General features: G+C 41.9%; 1 protein-coding gene across 4 annotated transcripts in view; it reads left to right on the top strand.

The window, feature by feature from the left end:
* LRFN2 (leucine rich repeat and fibronectin type III domain containing 2) overlaps positions 1-21,628 on the top strand; it is a 250,768-nt gene that overhangs the window by 176,895 nt on the left and 52,245 nt on the right. For all 4 annotated transcript variants that reach the window (XM_083604513.1, XM_083604516.1, XM_083604514.1 and 1 more), the window contains one exon: positions 17,068-18,460. In XM_083604513.1, coding sequence (XP_083460639.1) covers positions 17,088-18,460 — 1,373 coding nt within the window. In that variant the 5' untranslated portion in view covers positions 17,068-17,087. The remainder of the gene's footprint in view (positions 1-17,067; positions 18,461-21,628) is intronic.

The following is a 21,628-nucleotide window of genomic DNA, read 5'->3' as shown; positions in this document are numbered from 1 at the left end:
CCTCATGCTGAGACAATGAGTATTTATATTAGCAGTCATCTTGGTGTGAAGAATGTGGGTGAGCACAGACTCTCCTTCCTCACGCTGGCGAAGTGACCTCATTGAGATTTGTCAAGCTTCAATTTCCTGCTGCTGGAGCACAATTGTGGTTTTTTGTCTAAAAGATGAAAGGTCAAAGCCCTTTGTTTCATTACTCACTTCCGACAATTAATCTGGGTGAGATTTTTCTGAAATGGAAAATACCCCTGCGAGGTTAAAGGCCAGAAATTGCACGCGCTATCCATTATCTCATATTAAAAAGGCCTTTTCATATATTTCTTTTCCCTCCTCCTCTCCTCCCTGGGAGCAAATATCAGTTGTAATTCAGCACACCTCTAACACAAAAGCCAAGTGTAAGCAAGAAATGAGGCATTTCATTCACTATAATAGTTAGCCCCAGTTGTACCATTGAAGCTCTTTTAAAAATGGACCATCAGCATGAATGCAAGGATGCTGGCCTCCAGAATCCCTGACAGCCACTTCATTGCAACTCATTGTCATTTTTAAAGATGAATGACTGAGAGATGGGCTATTCTTGTTTATTTCAGATGAGTCACAGCAGGTGGCGCTGTGATCTAAACCACTGAATGTCTTGGGCTTGCTGATCAGAAGGTCAGCGGTTCGAATCCACACGACAGGGTGAGCTCCCATTGCTCCTGCCAACCTAGCCCTTCAAAAGCACACCAGTGCAAGTAGATAAATAGGTATCACTGTGGCAGGAAGGTAAACAGCATTTCCGTGTGCTCTGGTTTCCGTCATGCTGCACCAGAAGCAGTTTAGTCATGCTGGCGACATGACCCAGAAAGCTCTTTGTGGACAAATGCTAGCTCCCTCGGCCTGAAGCTAAATGAGCGCCGCAACCCCATAGTCACCTTTGACTGGACTTAACCATTTAGAGGTCCTTTCCCCCCATAATTCAATTCTTTTTTTCTCCCACTTTAGTCTGTAACCTTTTTTTAAAAAAATGTATTAAATATTTGTTAAAATGTGCATTTTCTCTCAAAATAGTATTAGTATGCATGGTTTGGTATGTTCAAACTTCTGGGAATTGAGTCACTATGTTCAAGGAAATGAGAAACCAGAGTTTGCTGACCCATAAACCATCTATGGTCTGCAGCAAGATTTCATCAGGCTCTCTTGGTCGACTCCCATCCATCAGCTGTTCAATGGGAAACAGGTCAGAGGGAAAGGGCATTGATGTTGTGCAAAGCATATAATTGGCCCTCCTTGCTCTGCAAGAAGAACTGCCTCAAGAGGATCAAAACATGAGGGAGGCGGATGGTTCCATAGAGAGTTAGACTTGAGTTCCTTGCAAATATGCAGAAACTCTCCATGTGCTTTGCAATTGCATGCAAGCAATTTTTTTATTTTTTTAAAAAAGTTTTGAATAGCTGTAAGGCAGGGTTTGCTGTTCATCTGTGCATTGGCATTATCTGCATTGTTCTGCTTGGATTGCTGAGGTTGTTTTGCCGTGGGCACAGTCAGGGCACATAAAGGGTATTGGAGAGCTTGGCTTTACAAACTTTGTACCTAAAAGTCTACAGGGTGAATTTAGGGTGAAACACGAGCGGAGTTAGGGAATTAAAAATTCAATGCCCTGTCATGGGAAATAGATATGTAGGTGTGTTTGTACTTGTGTGTCTCTTTGTGTTAAGGGTGTGTGATTGGAGGGGGGGTCTGATCCCGCTCACGACTGCTGACGTGAGTAATTGGATCTGGCAATTGGTGCCGATCAGACAATTAGTGCTGAGAGCTTGTTTTCAATGGTCTTGGTGCCAATCAGCTAATGGTTGTTAAGTCTATTTGCAAGTGATTTGAATATAAACCACCTGTAGAAGAACTTCAACTGATCAGCACAGAGAGCCCCTTCAGCTGCAATAGGGAGTTCCTGTGCAGCTAATCTGAGTGGGTGGCTCCCTGTCAGTGCAGATCAGCTGGCTGGTCCTGAGACAGAGCCCTGCTTAACGGAGAAAGAGTGGGACTTTAAGCTCTTTACCTACCCACATCTGATGTTGCTTATTATGTCTAGCATGGGACATGAGGGTATTGGTTGGGGAAAAGGGCATTGTGGGCTCTATTTGGCCCACAGGGCAGAGGTTTCCCATCACTGCAATGATGGGAATCACTTTTCCCCAAATCACTTTTCCCCAGAATAAAGTGACCCCAGCCTGAGAAAGGTCCCCCACCCATGCAAGAGAGAGTGAAGTTCTGATCCAAACATCAGTCCAGGAGGTGACGGTGAGGCCATTTTATATAGAAATGTACAAATATCTACTGCATGATGCTGGACTAGATTGGTTTTGAGTCTGATGCAGAAGAGCTCCTCTTAGTTTCTTATGCAGGAAAAAATGCAGCTGCAAAAGCAGAAGACGACAAAGTGAACAAAAGTGGTTGAAAATGGAGTACTAAATATCAGGCTGCTTAAACAAAGGTCAATGAAGTTGGAAAAAGAGTGGGGGGAATCAAAGGGCATATTGTCATGCACTAGAAAAACAATCTTACATGGAGATGGAAGAAATAATAAAGCATGGAGAACAACAATATTAGGAATGCAGTCAGAAAATCCAGAGGTAATGGGGCCTGTTGTTTGCAATATAAATTTAAATGCAGTCTACGGCAACAGGGTGCCTTTATCTGGTAACACTGTCATTCTGTGAGTGGCTGGGAAGCAGGAACTGTAAAGTGAGGCCAAATTTGTTTCTGAAATATATGAGGTTTATTTTTTCTCACTTATTTTCAATTTCTTTTAAATTTAAGAGACTCTGTTTATTATGGCTGTGCTGTGCCCTACCCCTCCTTCCCAGTTTTCTAGTGACAAAGAACACTAGCATGTGGAGCGTTATCTAGAAAGGATGTTTTGCATTGTAGTTTTATTGGTAGGGCTGAAACGCTGGTGACATTTTTCTGGATTTGGGGCTGGAAAAGAGCTTTGGAGCTCAATGTTGCTTGCCTCAAAGGAGAAAAGGGCACCAGAGACTCCCATATTCCTCTCCGGCTCAGATCAAAATACACACCTTAATAAGTGTGGTGCAGTTCCTTGAGTGTCAGACTCCTGGGAGGCCATGTTTCAAATCCTCACTCAGATTCTAACTTTGGGGGTTGGGGGGGCTTGAGTCAGTTGCCATCTCTCAGCCTAACCTACCTTACAAGGTTGTTGTGAAAATAACATGGGGGCGGGGGAGAACCATGTATGCCACCTTAAACTCTTGCAGGAAAAATGGAATGTAGTAATGCCACCACAGAAGATGCCCGGGATACAAAGATCTTCAACAGTGGCTTGGTGTTAGCATGGGCATATGTTTTTTTTTGGGGGGGGAGGTTGAGAACAAGGGGAAAAGTTGTTGCCACAGATTAACTATAACCCCAGATTCCCATAGAGAGACAGCTTTTGTAGAACCTGATATATGAGGCAAAATGCATAGGTACTATTCTAATAAAAAAAGTGAGAAACTAGCCTTCCCACCCTTACAGTGTTTTAACTCACCCAGGAGGGGGGATATTGTGAAGGGAAGGCAAATGTAGGCCCCATCATGGGACCCTTGGGGCAAGGAAATTACCTGCAGAGGATGGCATTTGCTCCCCGGCATCCAATTTCCTAGGTGTCATCCTTGAAGGCAGCCCCCACGTAAACCATTTGAGACAATTGCCCTGAGCTGCTTTGAATGTCTGCATTCAGCAGAAACTATTCGTGCATTTGTGTTGGTTCAAAAATTAATTCAGCCATTTCCCAATTTTCAGAGAACTGTCTCGGTTCATTTCTCAGCCAATGTGAACTGAGTGATAAGGAGCTTGCCCATCTCTATTTTGGGGTAAATTGAATCACAGAGATCCTCACTATACATTTAGAATATCACTGAAAAAAGAGGAAGGGGATTGATACAGCTAAAGATATCTCTCCCCACTTTTTGTTTAGTCCTTTTTAGATATCCTTTTTGGTATTCTGCCCCCCCCCCCCAATGTGGTGTTTTGATTTGTTTTAATTGAATCATGCAAAACTAAAGTGGAATGCAGTGCATGTAAGTTTTCCCTGAGCCGACTAGCGATGGGTTAAGAAAAATAGCAATCATAGATCAAGTAGGGGGAAAGTGGGGTGGGGAGACACTAACAAGAAGAAGACCTAGTCTTAACAATCACTTTCATTTAAGTAGTTGGGAAATAGAAGCACATACAGCCATTTACTTGCATTAGAGCAAGCCTACGATAACAGCCCACCCTAGGAGATCCTGCTAGCATTCTGAGCAGCAGGGAATGTGGGCCAGAACAAGAAAAGCCGGCAATGAATTGACTGCAAAGGGGGAAACAAGGCCTGCTTGATGAGCAATCTCATGTCACGCAGTAGGGGAGAGCTCCGAGGAGGTCATTGCTTGATCCCTTTGCTATTTCTTTGTAATAGAGATGGAAGATTGGGGCAGCAAACTTTTCGGAGGAGTTTGCTGAGGAAGCAAAACTATGGCCACTTCTAAAAGAGCTGAACAATGCCCCCATTTACAACCTTGTAAAGTTTGGGTTCAAGCTGATTTATCTTCCGCATAATGTTGAGCATGGATAGCAGCCACACCAGGGGGAAATTAACTGATCCTATTGGAAATGCAGTGAACTAAGTTCTCCAGAACATAACCAGGTGTGTCCTTTAATGCAGTTATGGACTTGTATGTATGTATGTATGTATGCTGCAATGGGAAGGTAAATGGCATTTCCGTGCACTCTGGCACTCATCACAGTGTCCCGTTGGGCCAGAAGTGGTTTAGTCATGCTGGCCACATTACCCAGAAAAACTGTCTGTGGACAAACGCCGGCTCCCTCGGCCTGAAAGCGGAGATGAGTGCCGCACCCCATAGTCAAATTCCTTTACCTTTATGTATGTATGCATGTATGTCACAGCTTTTACATGTCACTTGATTGTAATGAAACTTAGAATCTGTTTGCAAAAGAACCACATTGAAATTATCAGTGAAAGATGGTTTCAAGCAGGTATTTAAAAACATTGAAAAGATAATTAAAAGCAACATTTTTAAATGAGTGCTCAAACCTGACAATCAGCTGATTGTTGGCATGGGCAATAATGGGTCATCTGATTTCATTGTGTTGTCCGATGATTGACTGGTGCATGACCCTGCCCACCTATCAGACTTGGTCGGTGGTGGTGGTGAGGGAAGGATCTAGCTCACTGGCCAAATCCAGTTGCCTGCCTCGCTTTCCTGCCATGCCAGCTTGGCTTACCTGCTTTATAATCAATGAAGTTATGGCCTGATTTCACCCAATGCTGTTGTCCAGTATGAGTCATTCCCACCAGACCCACAAGCCACAAGCCTGGTCAACACATACCTTTTTTCAGTACCATTGCTGCTTTTCATTGGGCTATTGGCCAAGGATGCCCAACTTGTAGCAGTGGCATTGGGGCAAGCAGAAGAAAGGAAAACCTGCCTAGAACCTTGCCTATACTCCTGCCTACTCAGAAACCAAACAAATTAGCCCATCCTTAAACCAGAGCATCCCTGCCAAGTGCCCATTCAGCTTCTCCCGAAATATCTCCAGCAAAAGAGAGCCCGACATCTTCTGAGGCAGTCTGTTCCACTGTCAAACAACCCTTCAAATTAGGGAGTTTCTCCTAACATTTGGAGGAAATCTCCTAAAATTTCTGCCCATTTGTTCTAATCCTGCCTTCTGGAGCAACAAGAGAAGAAGTCTGTTCCATCTTCTACGTGACAGCCCTTCAGATAAGCAGAATTCAACTATCATGTCTTTTCTTAATCATCTCTTCTGCAGGCTAAACATGCTCTGCTCTTTCAGCCGTTCCTCAAATTAGTAAAGTACAGGCTGTTACAAAGTAAATGAATACAGGCAAGCAGAACAGAGCCTTTAGCAATGTGTAATAATAGTGTTGGGTATGTGTGTGTGTGTGTGTGTCAGGAAACAAGCCTTGATAGGAAAATAGAGGCTTACAAGCATGCCCCCCCCCCCACGTTTCAACTTGGAACATTAGAGTGCTGGCATTGCAAAACCAACCACCACTATCCTTGTCCATGCAAAAATAAAGCACTGGCCCTGATCCACAATGACATTCAAGTCCAAGGCTTAGGCTAGAAAGGGTCTCTTTGAAACCTTTTTTGCCTGCACTGTCTCTCTCTGAATTTACTGTTAGGTGTTGCAAATAAGACTTAAGGTAGACAAAGAACCACCTCTTCAGTGCCCCATTCCTGCATCAGATCTGAATTCCACCTCCCCCCCCCCCGATATAGAATACTGTAGAAGATAAAGAAGCATTTACAACCTAAAAGAAAATACAAATGTTGCCATACAACAAGATAAGTATAAAATTTCATAATTCATATGCGCCATTGGAAACAAGTCAATAAAAGGGGGGGGGGTAGAGAAGTGAGGAAACTAAAGGGTATGGAAGAGGAACAGGTGGATAAGGTTGCCGGGATATATATTTGCTCCTTTGTATTAAATAGCTGTTTGACAAGGATGGAAGGTTTTTTGGTATTTTATTATATGGAAGAAAATTGTTGGTTGCATCCAACTAGGAAGTTCTGGCACATGCAAAGCAGGAGTCCTCATTTTTTTGCCAGGAGCCTTTACCAATTGCAGCCATAGGCCAGCCCCAGTGCCCTTCGAAAAATCTTGGAGCAAAGACAACCTTGTACAGTGGTACCTTGGGTTACAGACGCTTCAGATTACAGACTCCACTAACCCAGAAATAGTACCTCGGGTTAAGAACTTTGCTTCAGAATGAGAACAGAAATTGTGCGGTGGTGGGAGGCCCCATTAGCTAAAGTGGTACCTCAGGTTAAGAACAGTTTCAGGTTAAGAACGGACCTCCAGAACAAATTAAGTTCTTAACCCGAGGTACCACTGTATGGCATTTTGTGCAAGGACAACATAACTTTAACCTTGCTGTAATTTGCCAATATTCCATGTTATGTTATGAGTTAACTGATCTCTAAGGGCTTCCAGTTACTTAGAGGTAAAAGGCAGGTGTTTCCTCTAAATATAGCCAGTAAGCAACATAGTATGTCCAAGTTTCATCTGTAGGTTCCAGACTTTGGCTGAGCGTCTTTCTCTTCCATTGCCAGCCCTGCCTTCACTTTATAGTACAGATTTTAAATATCAGCCTCTGTTCACAGCTATATAGGGAAAGTACGCCTTGTCACTGTGATGGAAAGTAATTTGCAAACTGTTAGAACCTCACCGTCATAGTACTTGAGGTTCATTAAGAGTATGTGTGTGTGTGTGTGTGTGTGTTTTCCTTGCATTTGTCAAGCACACACTCAGATTTTACCATCTGTGATCAATGGCTGGCTGCAACTAGAGGGAAGCAGCCAGAATTGTGTGCAGTCCAGAAACCAGGTAGTGTGAGGAATGGCTGTCACAAAAGAGACTTGTTCTCTCTTACCTCAGAGGTGCAGGATTAGAACCAATGGGTGGAAATTGCAGGGAAGCGGTTTTGGGCTAAACATCGGCGGAGGGGGGGGGGGACAGGGGACAACACGCATTAATGGTAAGAGCTGTTTCACAGAAGAACATTTTGATCCAGAAGAGCGTGGGCTCTTCTTCACTGGTGGCATTTCAGGAAAGGCTGATAGCCACCTGTCAAGGATGTTACAATCGCATCCTGCATTGCAGATCCTGTGTCAAGCAGAGGGTTGGACCAGATGACTAAGGGCCCTTCCAGCCCTATGAATCTATCTAACTGCCTTCCACACCAAACTGAATGCTTGGCTTTTTCTCTTTGGAAATACGGCCCACTCTTATCGGACATATTTTTTAGCCCAGTTCTGAAAACCACCAGTAGAAAGGAGCAGAATCTGAACACTGTCTTTTCCTTAGTTCTTTGATGGACCTGAATTAGCCCTGAATAAGTTAAAGATTAAACAGTACAGCTTGGGGAGGTGAGACTCTGCCTTTGAAGTGAAATATAATTAGCCAACAAAACATTCTGCTCTTCATACTAATTTTAGGGAAGGAGAAGAAAATAAATGAGTGGTATCTTAAAACTCAGGGGTTTCTTCTGTTCTGTCCTTTGGGTATTCCTCCAATCAAATAAACGCCGTTTAAATTACATGTTAAGCGGCATCCTTGGATGGAATACAGGGTACAAAAGAATAGGAGTTTAGGAAGAAGAATGTGAAGGCAATGGGATCTTTATTGGATTGTACAAAAGAGATGAATACAATGGTGGTGCAATCAGTCCTTCTGAGAAAAGCAATGTTTTCATTACAATAAACCTTAATGAATGCAATAGCAACAATGAAAGGCCCTGGAAATGCCGCTTTTGCTACATCAACTGAAAGATCTTGGAAGGAATCAATGACTAGATATTGTGAACACAACAACAGCATGAAAGGAAAAACCTAGTAATATAAATATTTTTGCAGAGCGCACTCTTACCAAGTTAAGTTTTCTGACTGCTGCAGACATGCTACTTCCTGGCCACTCCCCTTCCTCCTTAAATTGTAGTGCCCCGAATGGAAATAATACTCTGGGTGGGCTCTGAACAAAGCAAAATAGAGTGGTACTATTACTTCCCTTGATCTGGACACTAAACTTCAGTTGCTGCAGCCTAGAATTGCATTAGCTTTTTTGCTGCTGCATCACACTGCTGACTTATGTTAAGCTTGTGGTCTACTAAGGCCTCTAGATTCTTTACATATGTTCCACTATCAAGCCTGGCTCCCCCCATCCTATATTTCTGCATCTATTTATCCCTGCCTAAGCAAAGAACCATAAATTTCTCCATATTGAAGTTAATTTTGTTGCTTTTGGCCCAGTTCTCCAGTCTGTTAAGGTCATCTTGAATACTAATTCTGATCTTCTTTGGCATTACCTACACCTCCCAGTTTCATGGCTTTAAAATAGTAAGGAGGAAGACAAGTGAGAGCTGGCTGAGGACTGACAGAGCACACATTCTAATGAGCCAACCTCTCCTACTTCCTGATGAAGTCATTCCAAGCATTATGAGCTTTAAAATGAGGTGATTCAGGTCTCCTTTGAATCAAGCCAAAATTAGCTTGCTTGGGGACAATTCATTCTAAAGCAAGATAAGGAAGTCTCTCCCATTACTAAGCATAAGTTGTTGTGCTATCAGTTCCCTGAAGGTGACCTCCAATATGCAATGAACACTAGTTTCTAGGCTGCACTAAGGAAACACGCACACATTTTCTGAAGAGCATTACTGACTACTCTGTCTTCTAAGTGCTTTAACCTTCAGCAATATGCTCATTGTAACTGGCTGACTGACCGAACCCAAAGGGTTCCTCTTCATCCAGGAGAAGAGTGACTAGTGGGGTGCCACAGGGTTCTATCTTGGGCCCGGTCTTATTCAACATCTTTATCAACGACTTGGATGATGGACTCAAGGGCATCCTGATCAAATTTGCAGATGACACCAAACTGGGAGGGGTGGCTAACACCCCAGAGGACAGGATCACACTTCAAAACGACCTTGACAGATTAGAGAACTGGGCCAAAACAAACAAGATGAATTTTAACAGGGAGAAATGTAAAGTATTGCAAAAAAAATGAGAGGCACAAATACAAGATGGGTGACACCTGGCTTGAGAGCAGTACATGTGAAAAGGATCTAGGAGTCTTGGTTGACCACAAACTTGACATGAGCCAACAGTGTGGCGCGGCAGCTAAAAAAGCCAATGCAATTCTGGGCTGCATCAATAGGAGTATAGCATCTAGATCAAGGGAAGTAATAGTGCCACTGTATTCTGCTCTGGTCAGACCTCACCTGGAGTACTGTCTCCAGTTCTGGGCACCACAGTTCAAGAAGGACACTGACAAACTGGAACGTGTCCAGAGGAGGGCAACCAAAATGGTCAAAGGCCTGGAAATGATGCCTTATGAGGAACGGCTAAGGGAGCTGGGCATGTTTAGCCTGGAGAAGAGGAGGTTAAGGGGTGATATGATAGCCATGTTCAAATATATAAAAGGATGTCACATAGAGGAGGGAGAAAGGTTGTTTTCTGCTGCTCCAGAGAAGCGGACACAGAGCAATGGATCCAAACTACAAGAAAGAAGATTCCACCTAAATATTAGGAAGAACTTCCTGACAGTAAGAGCTGTTCGACAGTGGAATCTGCTGCCAAGGAGTGTGGTGGAGTCTCCTTCTTTGGAGGTCTTTAAGCAGAGGCTTGACAACCATATGTCAGGAGTGCTCTGATGGTGTTTCCTGCTTGGCAGGGGGTTGGACTCGATGGCCCTTGTGGTCTCTTCCAACTCTATGATTCTATGATTCATAGCTGAGATGTGTGAATTTGGCAAGTGCTTGGAATGGGAAGAAGTGTGTAAACAGGAGAGACGCTGGGTTGCCAGCTAATTGATGTGTCTCTCTGGGTCTATAAGGCCTGCACATTTCCCTTCCACACTGAAAAACATGAAAGGCTGGAACCATTTGTCTACCCTGATTTGCTGCGTTTTAGGCACTAGCCCCAAGTAACACAGCTGAGCACTGCTTAATTTTGCATCTTGCAGCTGGGTACATCTCTGCACTGTCTCAAGCCAAATTCCCTGTAATAATAATAATAAAAAAGCTTGAGCAGGCTACATGAGAATTTGCAGTATACCTAGATCTGGTTTGTAATAAGCATTTCCGTCTGCATTAGACATCAAGTGATCTTGACTGCAGCAAAAAAATGTTTTAAAAAGGAGCCTTGTCTTATATAGAACGAAAGACTAATTCTCATGAAATCATTTTCCACATAACTCCGCTTCCAAGATTGCAGATAATTTGTTGGATGTGTACAACAGCTAATCCTGAACAAGCTATTTTTGCTGAAGACTGAAATTTAAGCCAAGAATTTATAGCTTTAGTAGACATGTAGAATGGTAGCATATAGTTGGATCCAGTGCTTTTTTTCGTTAAAAAAATGTTTAGGGGTGCTCTCATTTTGACTCAAGAAAATCCACCATTTTATAGTTCAAATCGGGGAAAATAAATATAGTAAATGGACAAAAGTGCAAAGATTCACAAAATGTTTAAGGGTGTGAGTCCCCCTGCGTCCCCCCAGAAAAAAGCACTGGTTGGATCTAAGATTCAGTGGCATAGCTTCCATAATACAATGCAATACAATACAATGATCATGTCACTTCTCATAGATTTAGCACCTCCACACACACCGCATGTATTATACAATACTGCACTGGCTCTCCTGGCTTGCTATCTGAGAAAGTGTCCAATTCGGCCCTTAAAAGTTACTTGAAGAGGTTCTCTGCACCACAACCAACACAGAGAGAAATATGCACCATTTTTTGGCATTCTACCAAGCACATAATTTGCCCAATTTCCATGCTAAGTCTGTGCACACCAACAGTTCAATGACATGTAAAACAGGTGTCAACTTGAACAAAATATTGGATGGGGCCAAGGAAAGCCCCACCCCACATAATTGATCACATGACATGGAGCACACACCCCATTTGAATGGCAATGCATATCAATTTGAGGGCGCCCTCCTCAAATATTTTATGGGGGGAGGCAAAGGAAGTTCCTCAAAGCTTTCCCTAGGCAAGATTCAAGGATCCCAGTGACAATAAGAAAGGAGACCTCTCTAGGTGCTTCCTGGTGCTGCCTTACATTGTTCTTCTGCGAGTATAGAGAGGCAAAATGTACATCCATCATTTCCTGGAAAAGGTAATGAGTAAATTTGCCCTAACTAGGGATGGATGGGTCTGTCAATTTCAGTTCCTCTCAGGTTCTCATTTTTCCAATAAAACATTTGGTTGTTGTTGTTATAATAATTACAATACTATAATAATAATAATAATTTATTATTTATACCCTGCCCATAACAATTATTATCATTTTAAAAGCCATCATGAAAATTCATCATCGTCTTAGTGTGCCTTTCTCCAAATCTAACATTTTTTTGCAAGCAACTACCCCTATTATAATGCATTTTTGTAGGTTATTTTCATTAATATATGCACACTTTCCCATAATGTACCCATTTTATTTTGCACATTATCTGGTTGCAAAATTTGGAGATATGTGGATTTGGAAGGATATCTGCATTTCCGTTTCTGTATGCTTTTGAGAAGTACAAATTATGTCTTGTTTCGGAAGGCATGAGCCAAACTTCTCTCTCATCCCTAGTCCTAACTTGTTTCCTAGAATAAATCAAAAGGAACTCACTTCTCAGAACTGGAGAGAACAGTTTGCAGTCACAAGTTGCCATCCATTCATATCCACCAGTGAATTTCTACGAATGACAGCATAAATTCACCGTTCTTTCCTCTTCTTCCACTGACACAACCAAGTAGCTCCTAATTCATAGTGTGTATATTTTTCTTCCTTTATGATATCTTTGAGGGGGCCCCCAGGCCCTCCCTTTGTTCCCGTTTCTATACAAAGTGATCCAGTTGTCATGGAAATGAAACTGCCAGTCACTTTGGTAGAGACAGATGATGGCCATGGAAGCAAAGGATGTCTGGATGTAATTTGCCTCGTGTTGATCATCCTGGCTGAATAAAAAACACAAACCAAAACTGTAGTTTGTGTAATTAAGGTTGTTAATTATCTCGTGTTGCAATTAGGTTCGAGAGCCCTGGCCAAGAACAGAGCCCACGCTGTGTTAATACTTCACAGACACAAATTCAGAGGCTGTCCTCTAGCTCTCCTTGAAGGGCTTCCCATCAACAGCTGAGACATAAGGAGAGGCTCTGGGGAGACAGGAAGGAGAAACCCTGAGGAGTATTATGGCCTGTGGGACAAATAGGCGAAGAACAATTGTGGCAACCACCATTTCCTCTAGTTTCACCTTGAGGGTGAGCTGAAAGCAAGGATGAGCAAATCTGTCCATTTTGGTCTCTCAATTTTTCTCTTTTTCAGTCTTCAGTTCAGTTCGGTTATCCACCTTTCAACAGCATTGAAGACGTTAAACAAGCACTGTCTTGCTCTTTTAGGCACCTGCTGAGGCAAGATTTGTTGCATCTGTTCTCAGATTTGTTTTAGATGTGTTCGTGTTTTAAAATGACTGCAACAGTTTATAATTTTTATTATTATTACTATTTCATTTGCTGCCCTGGGTATCTTTTGGAAGAAGGGTGGGATATAAATGTAACAAACAAACAAACAAACAAACAAACAAACAAACAAATGTCCATTTTAAAAAAATTAAAGTCCTCATGAAAATCCATCAGCATTTTATTGGGAATTTCTCCCAAGGTGCACATTTTGTATGCACTTTTGTCCAATATATATAATGGTATCTGCTGTATGTTTTCACCAATATATGCATTTTGACACACAGTTTACCTTAGTATAAGCACATTACTTGGCCAAAGAACTGCATCACAAAATTTGGAGAACTGCAAATTTAGGGAAATTATTATTTATTTATTAGATTTATATACCACCCTGTGTTTTCATTCATGTATTGTTTCAGGAAGTGCACATTAGGTATGTTCATCTTTAAATGTAAATGGAATCACATTTCCCCTCATTTTTTCTTGAAACAACTGGGAACAACACAGCAACAACTTACAAGCCTTGTGCATAGTGTCCATGACAGAGGTCAGGGCTGGCCTAATACATTTTGATGCGCAGCAAACAGGTGTTGGAAATGCAACAGTAGGGATTATTCTCAGTGCAATTTAAGAATTAACTTTTAGTGCTAAAGTTGGCTAACCAAGAAGGTGATGGAAGTGTTGCTTAGCAACCAGTCAGCATGGCATGATGATCACTGGGGAAACTTGTGCTTTGATTGGCTCTGTAGTTCTGAGGGAATTTTCTCCTGTATGTTTAGTTGTTGTATGGCTCCCTGCTAGGGACAAAACATGAACTACTAACAAAAACAAAAACACTCTGTTTATTTCTCCTCAAGTTATGCACCCATTAGTGTTGGTTTCATTCCCTCCGGACTCTAGTACAGTCATACCTCAGGTTAAATACCCTTAGAGTTGAGCATGTTCGAGTTGCGCTCCGCAGCAACCTGGAAGTAGCGGAGCGCGTTACTTCTGGGTTTCGCCGCTTGCACATGCGCAGATGCTCAAAATGATGTCATGCGCAGAAGCGGTGAAAAGTGACGCGTGCAGACATGCCGTCGCTAGATACGTTTACCTCTAGATGCGAACGGGGCTCCGGAACGGATCCCATTTGTATCTAGAGGTACCACTGTATTTAATTAGCTCTGCTAACATCCCCGTCCCCACAATCCTACAAGCACCTCTTACTCTCCCTGGAATTGAAATTAAATAACTAACAATTTGCTGCCATTTCATGATATTGATGTTCAGCTGCCTGAGGAAACCACCTCACTCTGCCTTGTGATAGTGCCGGCCCTGTGATGGACTAAAGGATGCAGGGACAAATTTGGAGAATAACCTTCATTTTGAGGCCCTACTTTTGAGGATTTATCCTAGGAAGAGAAAGCTGGACAAGATGGATCTTGACACGATCTGACAAGGCAATTGTGTATTTTTATAGGGTGAGGCAAATTGTAGCTTTGAACCACCAAAGTGTTTATCCGATAATGGACTTGTAACCAGTGAGGTGACTTGTAATTTATTTGCAAAACTCAATGTATGGAGAAAGCATTTTAAAAAAAAAATGTGTCTTGGAGACATCGCTCAAATGAGATGCCGCCTCTCAAGACTTGTATCTTTATGAGGGGAATTTGAATACAAAACAAGAGTCTTTATGCCTCTTACTCACATTAATTCATGCAGAACCATGTTATAAGAGGACTAAAGAGGCAGTTTTTCACTCAGTACCGAGACAGGAGCCTACCTTGATTTACAGACTTGCTGCGAAAATGCCACTTTCATAGCCTGATAGATGCCTATTAAATGCAAATTGGGAAAGCGGTGAGATATCACCGTCATCCCATCTGCATTCTGTGGAAGGTTTGATGGTAGGAGTAGAAGAGAAGTCCAGAATATATGTCTTCTGTGGCTGAAGTCCCTGTGGATCAGTGCATGGGGGCAGATGCACGGTTTTGCTGCTACAGGTGTAGAAAAGTCTACATAGTGCCAAAATATAGCCAAGAAGGACAATTTCCCTTGTCCTTGGACTTTTTCAGTGTTCACATCAACACCTACGACAACTTGGAGGACATACGTGGCAACTGGCTTTCTTGGAAGATGCTGGGAAGTATTTTGCCCAAGCAATCAATTTCTAATTCTGTGGGAGGCTTGTTGCAACTGCTGAAAATTGCCTGTAGTGTGTTTCCATTTATGCAATAGGTGTCAGAAATATGGTTTCTGGGGTATTTCCAGCATATGAAAACTGCTGATCCTCCTCTTGATGAACACTACTCTCTCTTTCACTCTCTCGCACACATAACTTCACATTTCCCCATTTCTTTATATCTATTCACTAGGCTCTAAAAGTTCATAGAAACGTTATGCAGCCCTCCTTTGTTGGCTGTTCCTATGCATTCCCTACAACTGTATTCCATCTCTTCTCCATTTTCTTCTTCAGTGACAACCTGCTCTCATGAGTAAAGTGAAACCCACAAGCATCTCCCCAAAGGGTAACTGGGAAAATATAATACACTTAAAGGAGTCCCCATAGTGTGCAGAAAACCCTTTCAAATGCAGTTTTGGACTAGAAGCTAGGAGAAGTAAGTTTGTAAAGGATGTTCTGCTCATTGCAAATTAGCCATCTTCATCTCTTTCTTCAAATTGTTTCTAAACTCCTGTTTTGTTTATAGTTACAGCTGCTAGGATAATACACAAAATTAAAGCTCCAGAATATAATTATCCTTAAGATTCCAAAAGCTGACTATCTGTTAGTAATGGATAAATACAAAGCACGGAGCTTTGCTAACTGTGCTACAGATTTGCATAAATAACATGGCTACAAATGCACTGCATCCTGGTTTAATACAGAAGGTAAAATGAAGCTAAACTTATCCTGCATTTTGCAGAAACATCCAATATTTATTTGCAAGGCTTAACCAAAGGAGCCGTTTCAATCCTTTGTCTTTCCTCTCTGTCGCAAATTAACAGTTAGGTCTGCCAACATCTCAACAATTTGTCGAGAAGGGGAAAAAAACCCTCTCAAGATAAAAAAAAAGAAAATGGAAGATAGGATTATTACCTCTCATCTCAACAAGTTTGAAATACTGTATATATTGCACAGCTTAGGCAAGCATTTCTAATAGATTATGTGGTCAGTGGAGGCTTGGTCAGTAGGTTTACTGGGGCAATAACCTATCAGATGAAAATTCAAGGCATTAAAAAAGAAGTTTTCCTCAAAATCTCAAAGCAACACACTTTCCTTGTTTTATTCTTTTTTTCATAAAATCTTAGCGCTGTAGAGTTAGAATGGACCCCCAAGACCAATCCCCTTCAATACAGGAAAGTGTGTGATACACATACTCTCATACCCCAATTAAAAATCAAGGACAGGCAGGCTGCATGTTTATATCCATTCCATTTTTCCTCTGAAGAGGAATATCAAGGTGGCATTCATGGGTCTCCCTTTCCTTGTATTATTCTCACAACAACCCTGTGAGGAGGCTGAGAGATAGTGACAGGTCCAAAACGACACAGTGAGCTTCGTGACTGACTGGTGATTGTATCCTTCCACCAGGGATGGCGTGTCCCATCTCGCTGCCTGAGGCAAAACAGGGAATGTGCTGCAGCGCTGTCCCACCACCGCCCTGCCCCACTGAAACCGCCCTTACCTGGCAACAGCAGCTTCCGGCAAGATATCACTGAAATCACATAAGATGTTGAGTTTTATTGTACACCACCATGATATCATTTTATGACTTGGCAGTTTATATTTATATTAGTATAAATTACTACAAATAAGTAAATAAATATTATTGTTGTCAATGTATAGAAAGGAGTAACAATGCTGAGCATTTCTGATTCACCAGGTCATCACCAAGAAAATGCCCATTGGGTTATTTTGTTAGAACCATCTACATGCATTTGGCATCTGTTAAGATCAGAGTTTAAAAACTGTTTCTTTAGAATTTTTTTTGTCTAATAAATGGGCATGAAATTGGTTTAACAGCTCCAGGTGGAAAGAACTTTCTAATATATAACTGTATCTCATTCTTGCAGGCCCCATCGTGTGATTTACCATGGAAAAACTGCTCTGCGGCATCCTGGTGTTTGGAGTGGCTGTTGTGGTCAACGCTTGTCCGAAATATTGTGTCTGCCAGAACCTGTCTGAGTCACTGGGGACTCTTTGCCCTTCCAAGGGCCTCCTTTTTGTACCACCAGACATAGACAGGAGGACTGTTGAACTCCGTCTTGGGGGCAATTTCATTATCAACATCAGTAGACAGGACTTTGCCAACATGACGGGCCTTGTTGACCTTACATTATCTAGGAATACCATCAGTTACATACAGCCCTATTCTTTTGCTGACCTAGAGAGCCTACGGTCCTTGCATTTGGATAGTAACAGGCTGCCTGACATTGGGGAGGATATTTTGAGAGGCCTGATTAATCTTCAGCACTTGATTATAAACAACAACCAGCTGAGCTGCATTTCAGATGAAGCCTTTGAAGACTTCTTGTTCACCTTGGAAGATCTGGATCTTTCTTACAATAACCTCAGAAGCATCCCTTGGGAATCTATAAGGAAGATGGTAAACTTGCACCAGATTAGTTTAGACCATAATTTGATAGATTATATTACAGAGGGTACCTTTGCAGATCTTCAGAAACTGGCCAGGTTGGATCTAACCTCCAACAGACTTCAGAAGCTGCCTCCTGATCCCATATTTGCCAGATCTCAAACAGCTCCATTAACCTCAACTCCATTCTCCACACCTTTATCTCTGAGCTTTGGTGGAAACCCTTTGCATTGCAATTGTGAACTGATGTGGCTGCGGCGTCTTGACAGAGATGATGATATGGAAACTTGTGCTTCTCCCCCAGGACTAAAAGGGAGGTACTTTTGGTATGTCCGGGAAGAGGAGTTCATTTGTGAGCCTCCCTTGATCACACAGCACACCCACAAATTGTTGGTTTTAGAAGGACAAACAGCCACCTTGAAGTGCAAAGCAATTGGAGATCCATCTCCAGTTATTCACTGGGTGGCACCAGATGATCGACTTATTGGGAATTCTTCAAGGACAGCTGTTTATGACAATGGCACCTTGGAAATCCTGATCACAACATCCAAGGATTATGGGACATTCACGTGCATAGCGGCAAATGCTGCTGGAGAGTCTACTGCAACAATTGAGCTGTCAATTGTCCAGCTTCCCCATCTCAGCAATGGAACAGGCCGGGCCGCCCCACCAAAATCAAGGCTTTCTGACATCACCAGCTCCACCAAGTCAAATCGAGGGGAAACCAAGGGGCCACCTGAAAGGGCTGTGTTGGTCTCTGAGGTTACAACTACCTCAGCTTTGGTCAAATGGACAGTAAGCAAGTCAGCGCCAAGAGTTAAAATGTACCAGCTACAGTATAACTGCTCTGATGATGAGGTTCTAATTTACAGGTAAGTGTGACTGGCTGTCAGCTTTTCTTAGAAGAGAAATGATGGGGTGGCAGGTGATTTGGTTGAATAAGTTGTAATATGTGCCTTCATCTGATAGACTTGTCACAGAAGACAAGAACTGATGGATAGTGATTCTCCTTTCCTCAGTCCAAGTTGTGGCACATATTAGGAAGGGATCGAAAGGAAACATAGCTCAGAAATCAACTTGCAGTGGCTATGCTCCTCACTGTGACTAAAGTGGCCTTCTTAAAATTCCTAGTTCCATCAGCCAATGTTGATCTGTAGTTTATTAGCCCATAGCAAATGAAACAGCTTAGCCTCCTCCATTTAATGGGAAGTTCTGTCCTCTTCTCTTCCCATAAACATTCTGCCTTCTCCTTTGTGAGATGCCAAACCTGCCTCATGTTGTCCCTTGGCTTCCTATTGCCCAGTAATCTTATCAAATATGCATGCGACCGCAAATACAAATGGTGAGCTGTGACCTTGTTTGAGAAAGTATCCACAGCTTGTTACTCCAGCAATATTCCAAGAGTAATATTGTGCTCATTACAAATGAACATTTATCATGAACATTTTCAGATACAGCAGGGAAAAAATGACTGCTGCGACTGAAAACTAAGTGCAGATTAGGTTGGCTCTAAGATCCTTTGACAGAAGATGGGCAGCTTGTTCTTTTTCATGGTCACAGAGAAGCCATCCTTTGTGTTCTCTGTTCTGCACATTTCATAACTTCTCAATTCTTTTGAAATATTGAATGGGGAAGAGGATGAAGAGCCAACCCTTTCACCCTCAGTGAAGACTATTGATTTTTTTAAAGGTACAAATTGCATATCAGAGTGAGCTTCTTGTTTAGACAGTAGGATGCCGCAGCCTCCACAGGGTCATGCTTCGGCCATATGAAGGGGATCTCAGGGTTGCAGTGACCACCTGCAAATTAGTAGGCCTAGGAAATAATGATAAATATTTCCCATCAATCCTGCAAGGGCACAAAGCATGAAAGTCTATCAGACTGAGAATCTCAAGTGCTGGAAATGTTTGTGCTGGTGTTATTAAGATTAATGGCAATACCGACCAGCTATTCTAGGTATGTTCCTATGGAATTTCTACATTATACGCTTGCCCTCTGCATCTGCCTGTTATGTACAGTTAAGAGGGGAATAACAGACCCACAGTATAACACTGAGAACCCTTTAACCAGGTCTTTGGTTTGAGTAGACATATTTCCTCCTCTTACATTGCTTTCCTTTATTGTGCATTGCAGTTCTGCTCTGCTGTTTTGATTTTTTGCTGTAGGCTGGGTTTTTTGTTTTGTTTTTATTTGATAATTTTAATTGAAATTTGTAATTATTAGATATTTGTAACCCATCCTGGGACCATTTTGGGAAGGGTGGGCTACAAATACAATCAATCAATCAATCAATCAATCAATCAATATCCAGGTCTGTGCTGGATACTTCCTTGAAGGGGTGATGTGATGTTAATATTGTGCTAAGCCTAACATGGACCCACAACTTTAGCTCCACCAGGAATACAGTCTGAACTGTTGACTTCTTGAGAAAGAAGAGGAGGAGAAGTAGACGAGAAAGAGAGGAAGGAAGAAGTGGAAGACCAAGAGTTGCCAGGCTCTGATCCTGGGAAGGCTAGAGCAGATGAGGGGAGTGCTAAGTGCAAAGAAAAGTGCAATACTTCCCTGGAGGGAGGAGAGAATAATTTTGCACAGCAAAAGCATGACCCCTCCTTCTCTCTTAGAAAAGAGAGTGCGAAGAAAAGTTAAAGGCTGTGATCCACAGTCTGTTTGCACAGTACAGTCCTCCCAAGAGAGGGGGGAACTTGTGATGCATTTCATACTGCAGATGACCTTAGGAGCTAGAGGGAAGAATTCCCAGCACAGGAGTCATAATGGCCAGATAGACTTGTAAAGAAACAACAGCTTCCTGTACTCTTTGTTAGGCATTGCCGTGCTCTCCCTCAAATATAGGAAGTGTTGAGGACCATCATGGAGGAGCTAATGTACACTAATGATGGCTGAAGTACAGGGATCAGATCCACTGAAACAATACACCCAATTATCTTTCCAGTGGACCCTGAGACACAACTTCCTACCAAGAATGCAGTTTCCTAGTCCAGTGGTTCCCAAATTTCTCCCCCTGGGCATTACTGACAATCTCTGAAGGTTTTTGTGAACCACTTAATGTTGTTTTTCCCCTGCCTGTTTTAGCAATTGTTATGCACTGTGCTAGATGCTGTGTGGTTTTTATTGTATTTTTGTTGCTTCTTTAATTTCTTACATTGTATAACACTTAGCATTTTACAGAATTCGGATTATAATAACAATGAACTACAGTATAGAAAGAGCAATAAAAATACAATTTAAAATCAGTATGGATATTTAATGCAAACATGCCATGGACTACATGAATGAAGTTTGAGATCGCCTGCCCTAGTCAAACACAGTCCGGCTTCTGTAATGGGAACCTTGCAATTCCTGGCTAGAATGCCCCCATGTGGGCTGGGATATATTGAATAGCATATGCAAATTGCAATCCTACTGAAGGTGAAGGACGTTGACAAATCTGGCCCATGACTTCACGATCCTGCTGGCTGGAACTATGTTAGAATGAAGAAATTCTTCTTTTGCTCCTGAAATGTGGATCTGAGAAACGCTTTGCAACTGTTGGATTTATGACAGACTTAGCCTCATTTTATTTTGCTGTATTTCTTATTAAGGGTGATAAAAGCAAGTCTGCAAATTAAGAATTACTGCAGCATCTCAGTCTGCGTAATGGTTATATTCACACTATGAAAATGTATATTGGATATTTCCCGAGATTTATATTTTTCATATATATTTTACAGCCTGAGGAGGATAATCTGTAAAATATAAAAAATGTTCCATGTCTCAAGCATATTTAAGCAATTGTGGGCTGACTGGATTACTTAAGATTAGATTTTATTATATATAAATAGCCTACAACACTAAATATTTTTACTAGGAAGTCCCACTGAACTCTGTGGAATATATTTCCAAATAAAATTGGATAGGATTGGACTGTTATTTAGATTTTATTTTTATCCTAATGGGGAGATTGAGGATTTAAGATACTGCAAATTTGCAATATATTTGTATCTGTATTGGTGCATATAAAGCTGTCTCACACTGAATAAGAC

Source organism: Podarcis filfolensis (genome assembly GCF_964270895.1).
Source record: "Podarcis filfolensis genome assembly, chromosome: 3".
Lineage (NCBI taxonomy): Eukaryota > Metazoa > Chordata > Lepidosauria > Squamata > Lacertidae > Podarcis > Podarcis filfolensis.
This window is presented reverse-complemented; position numbering and strand designations above follow the sequence as displayed.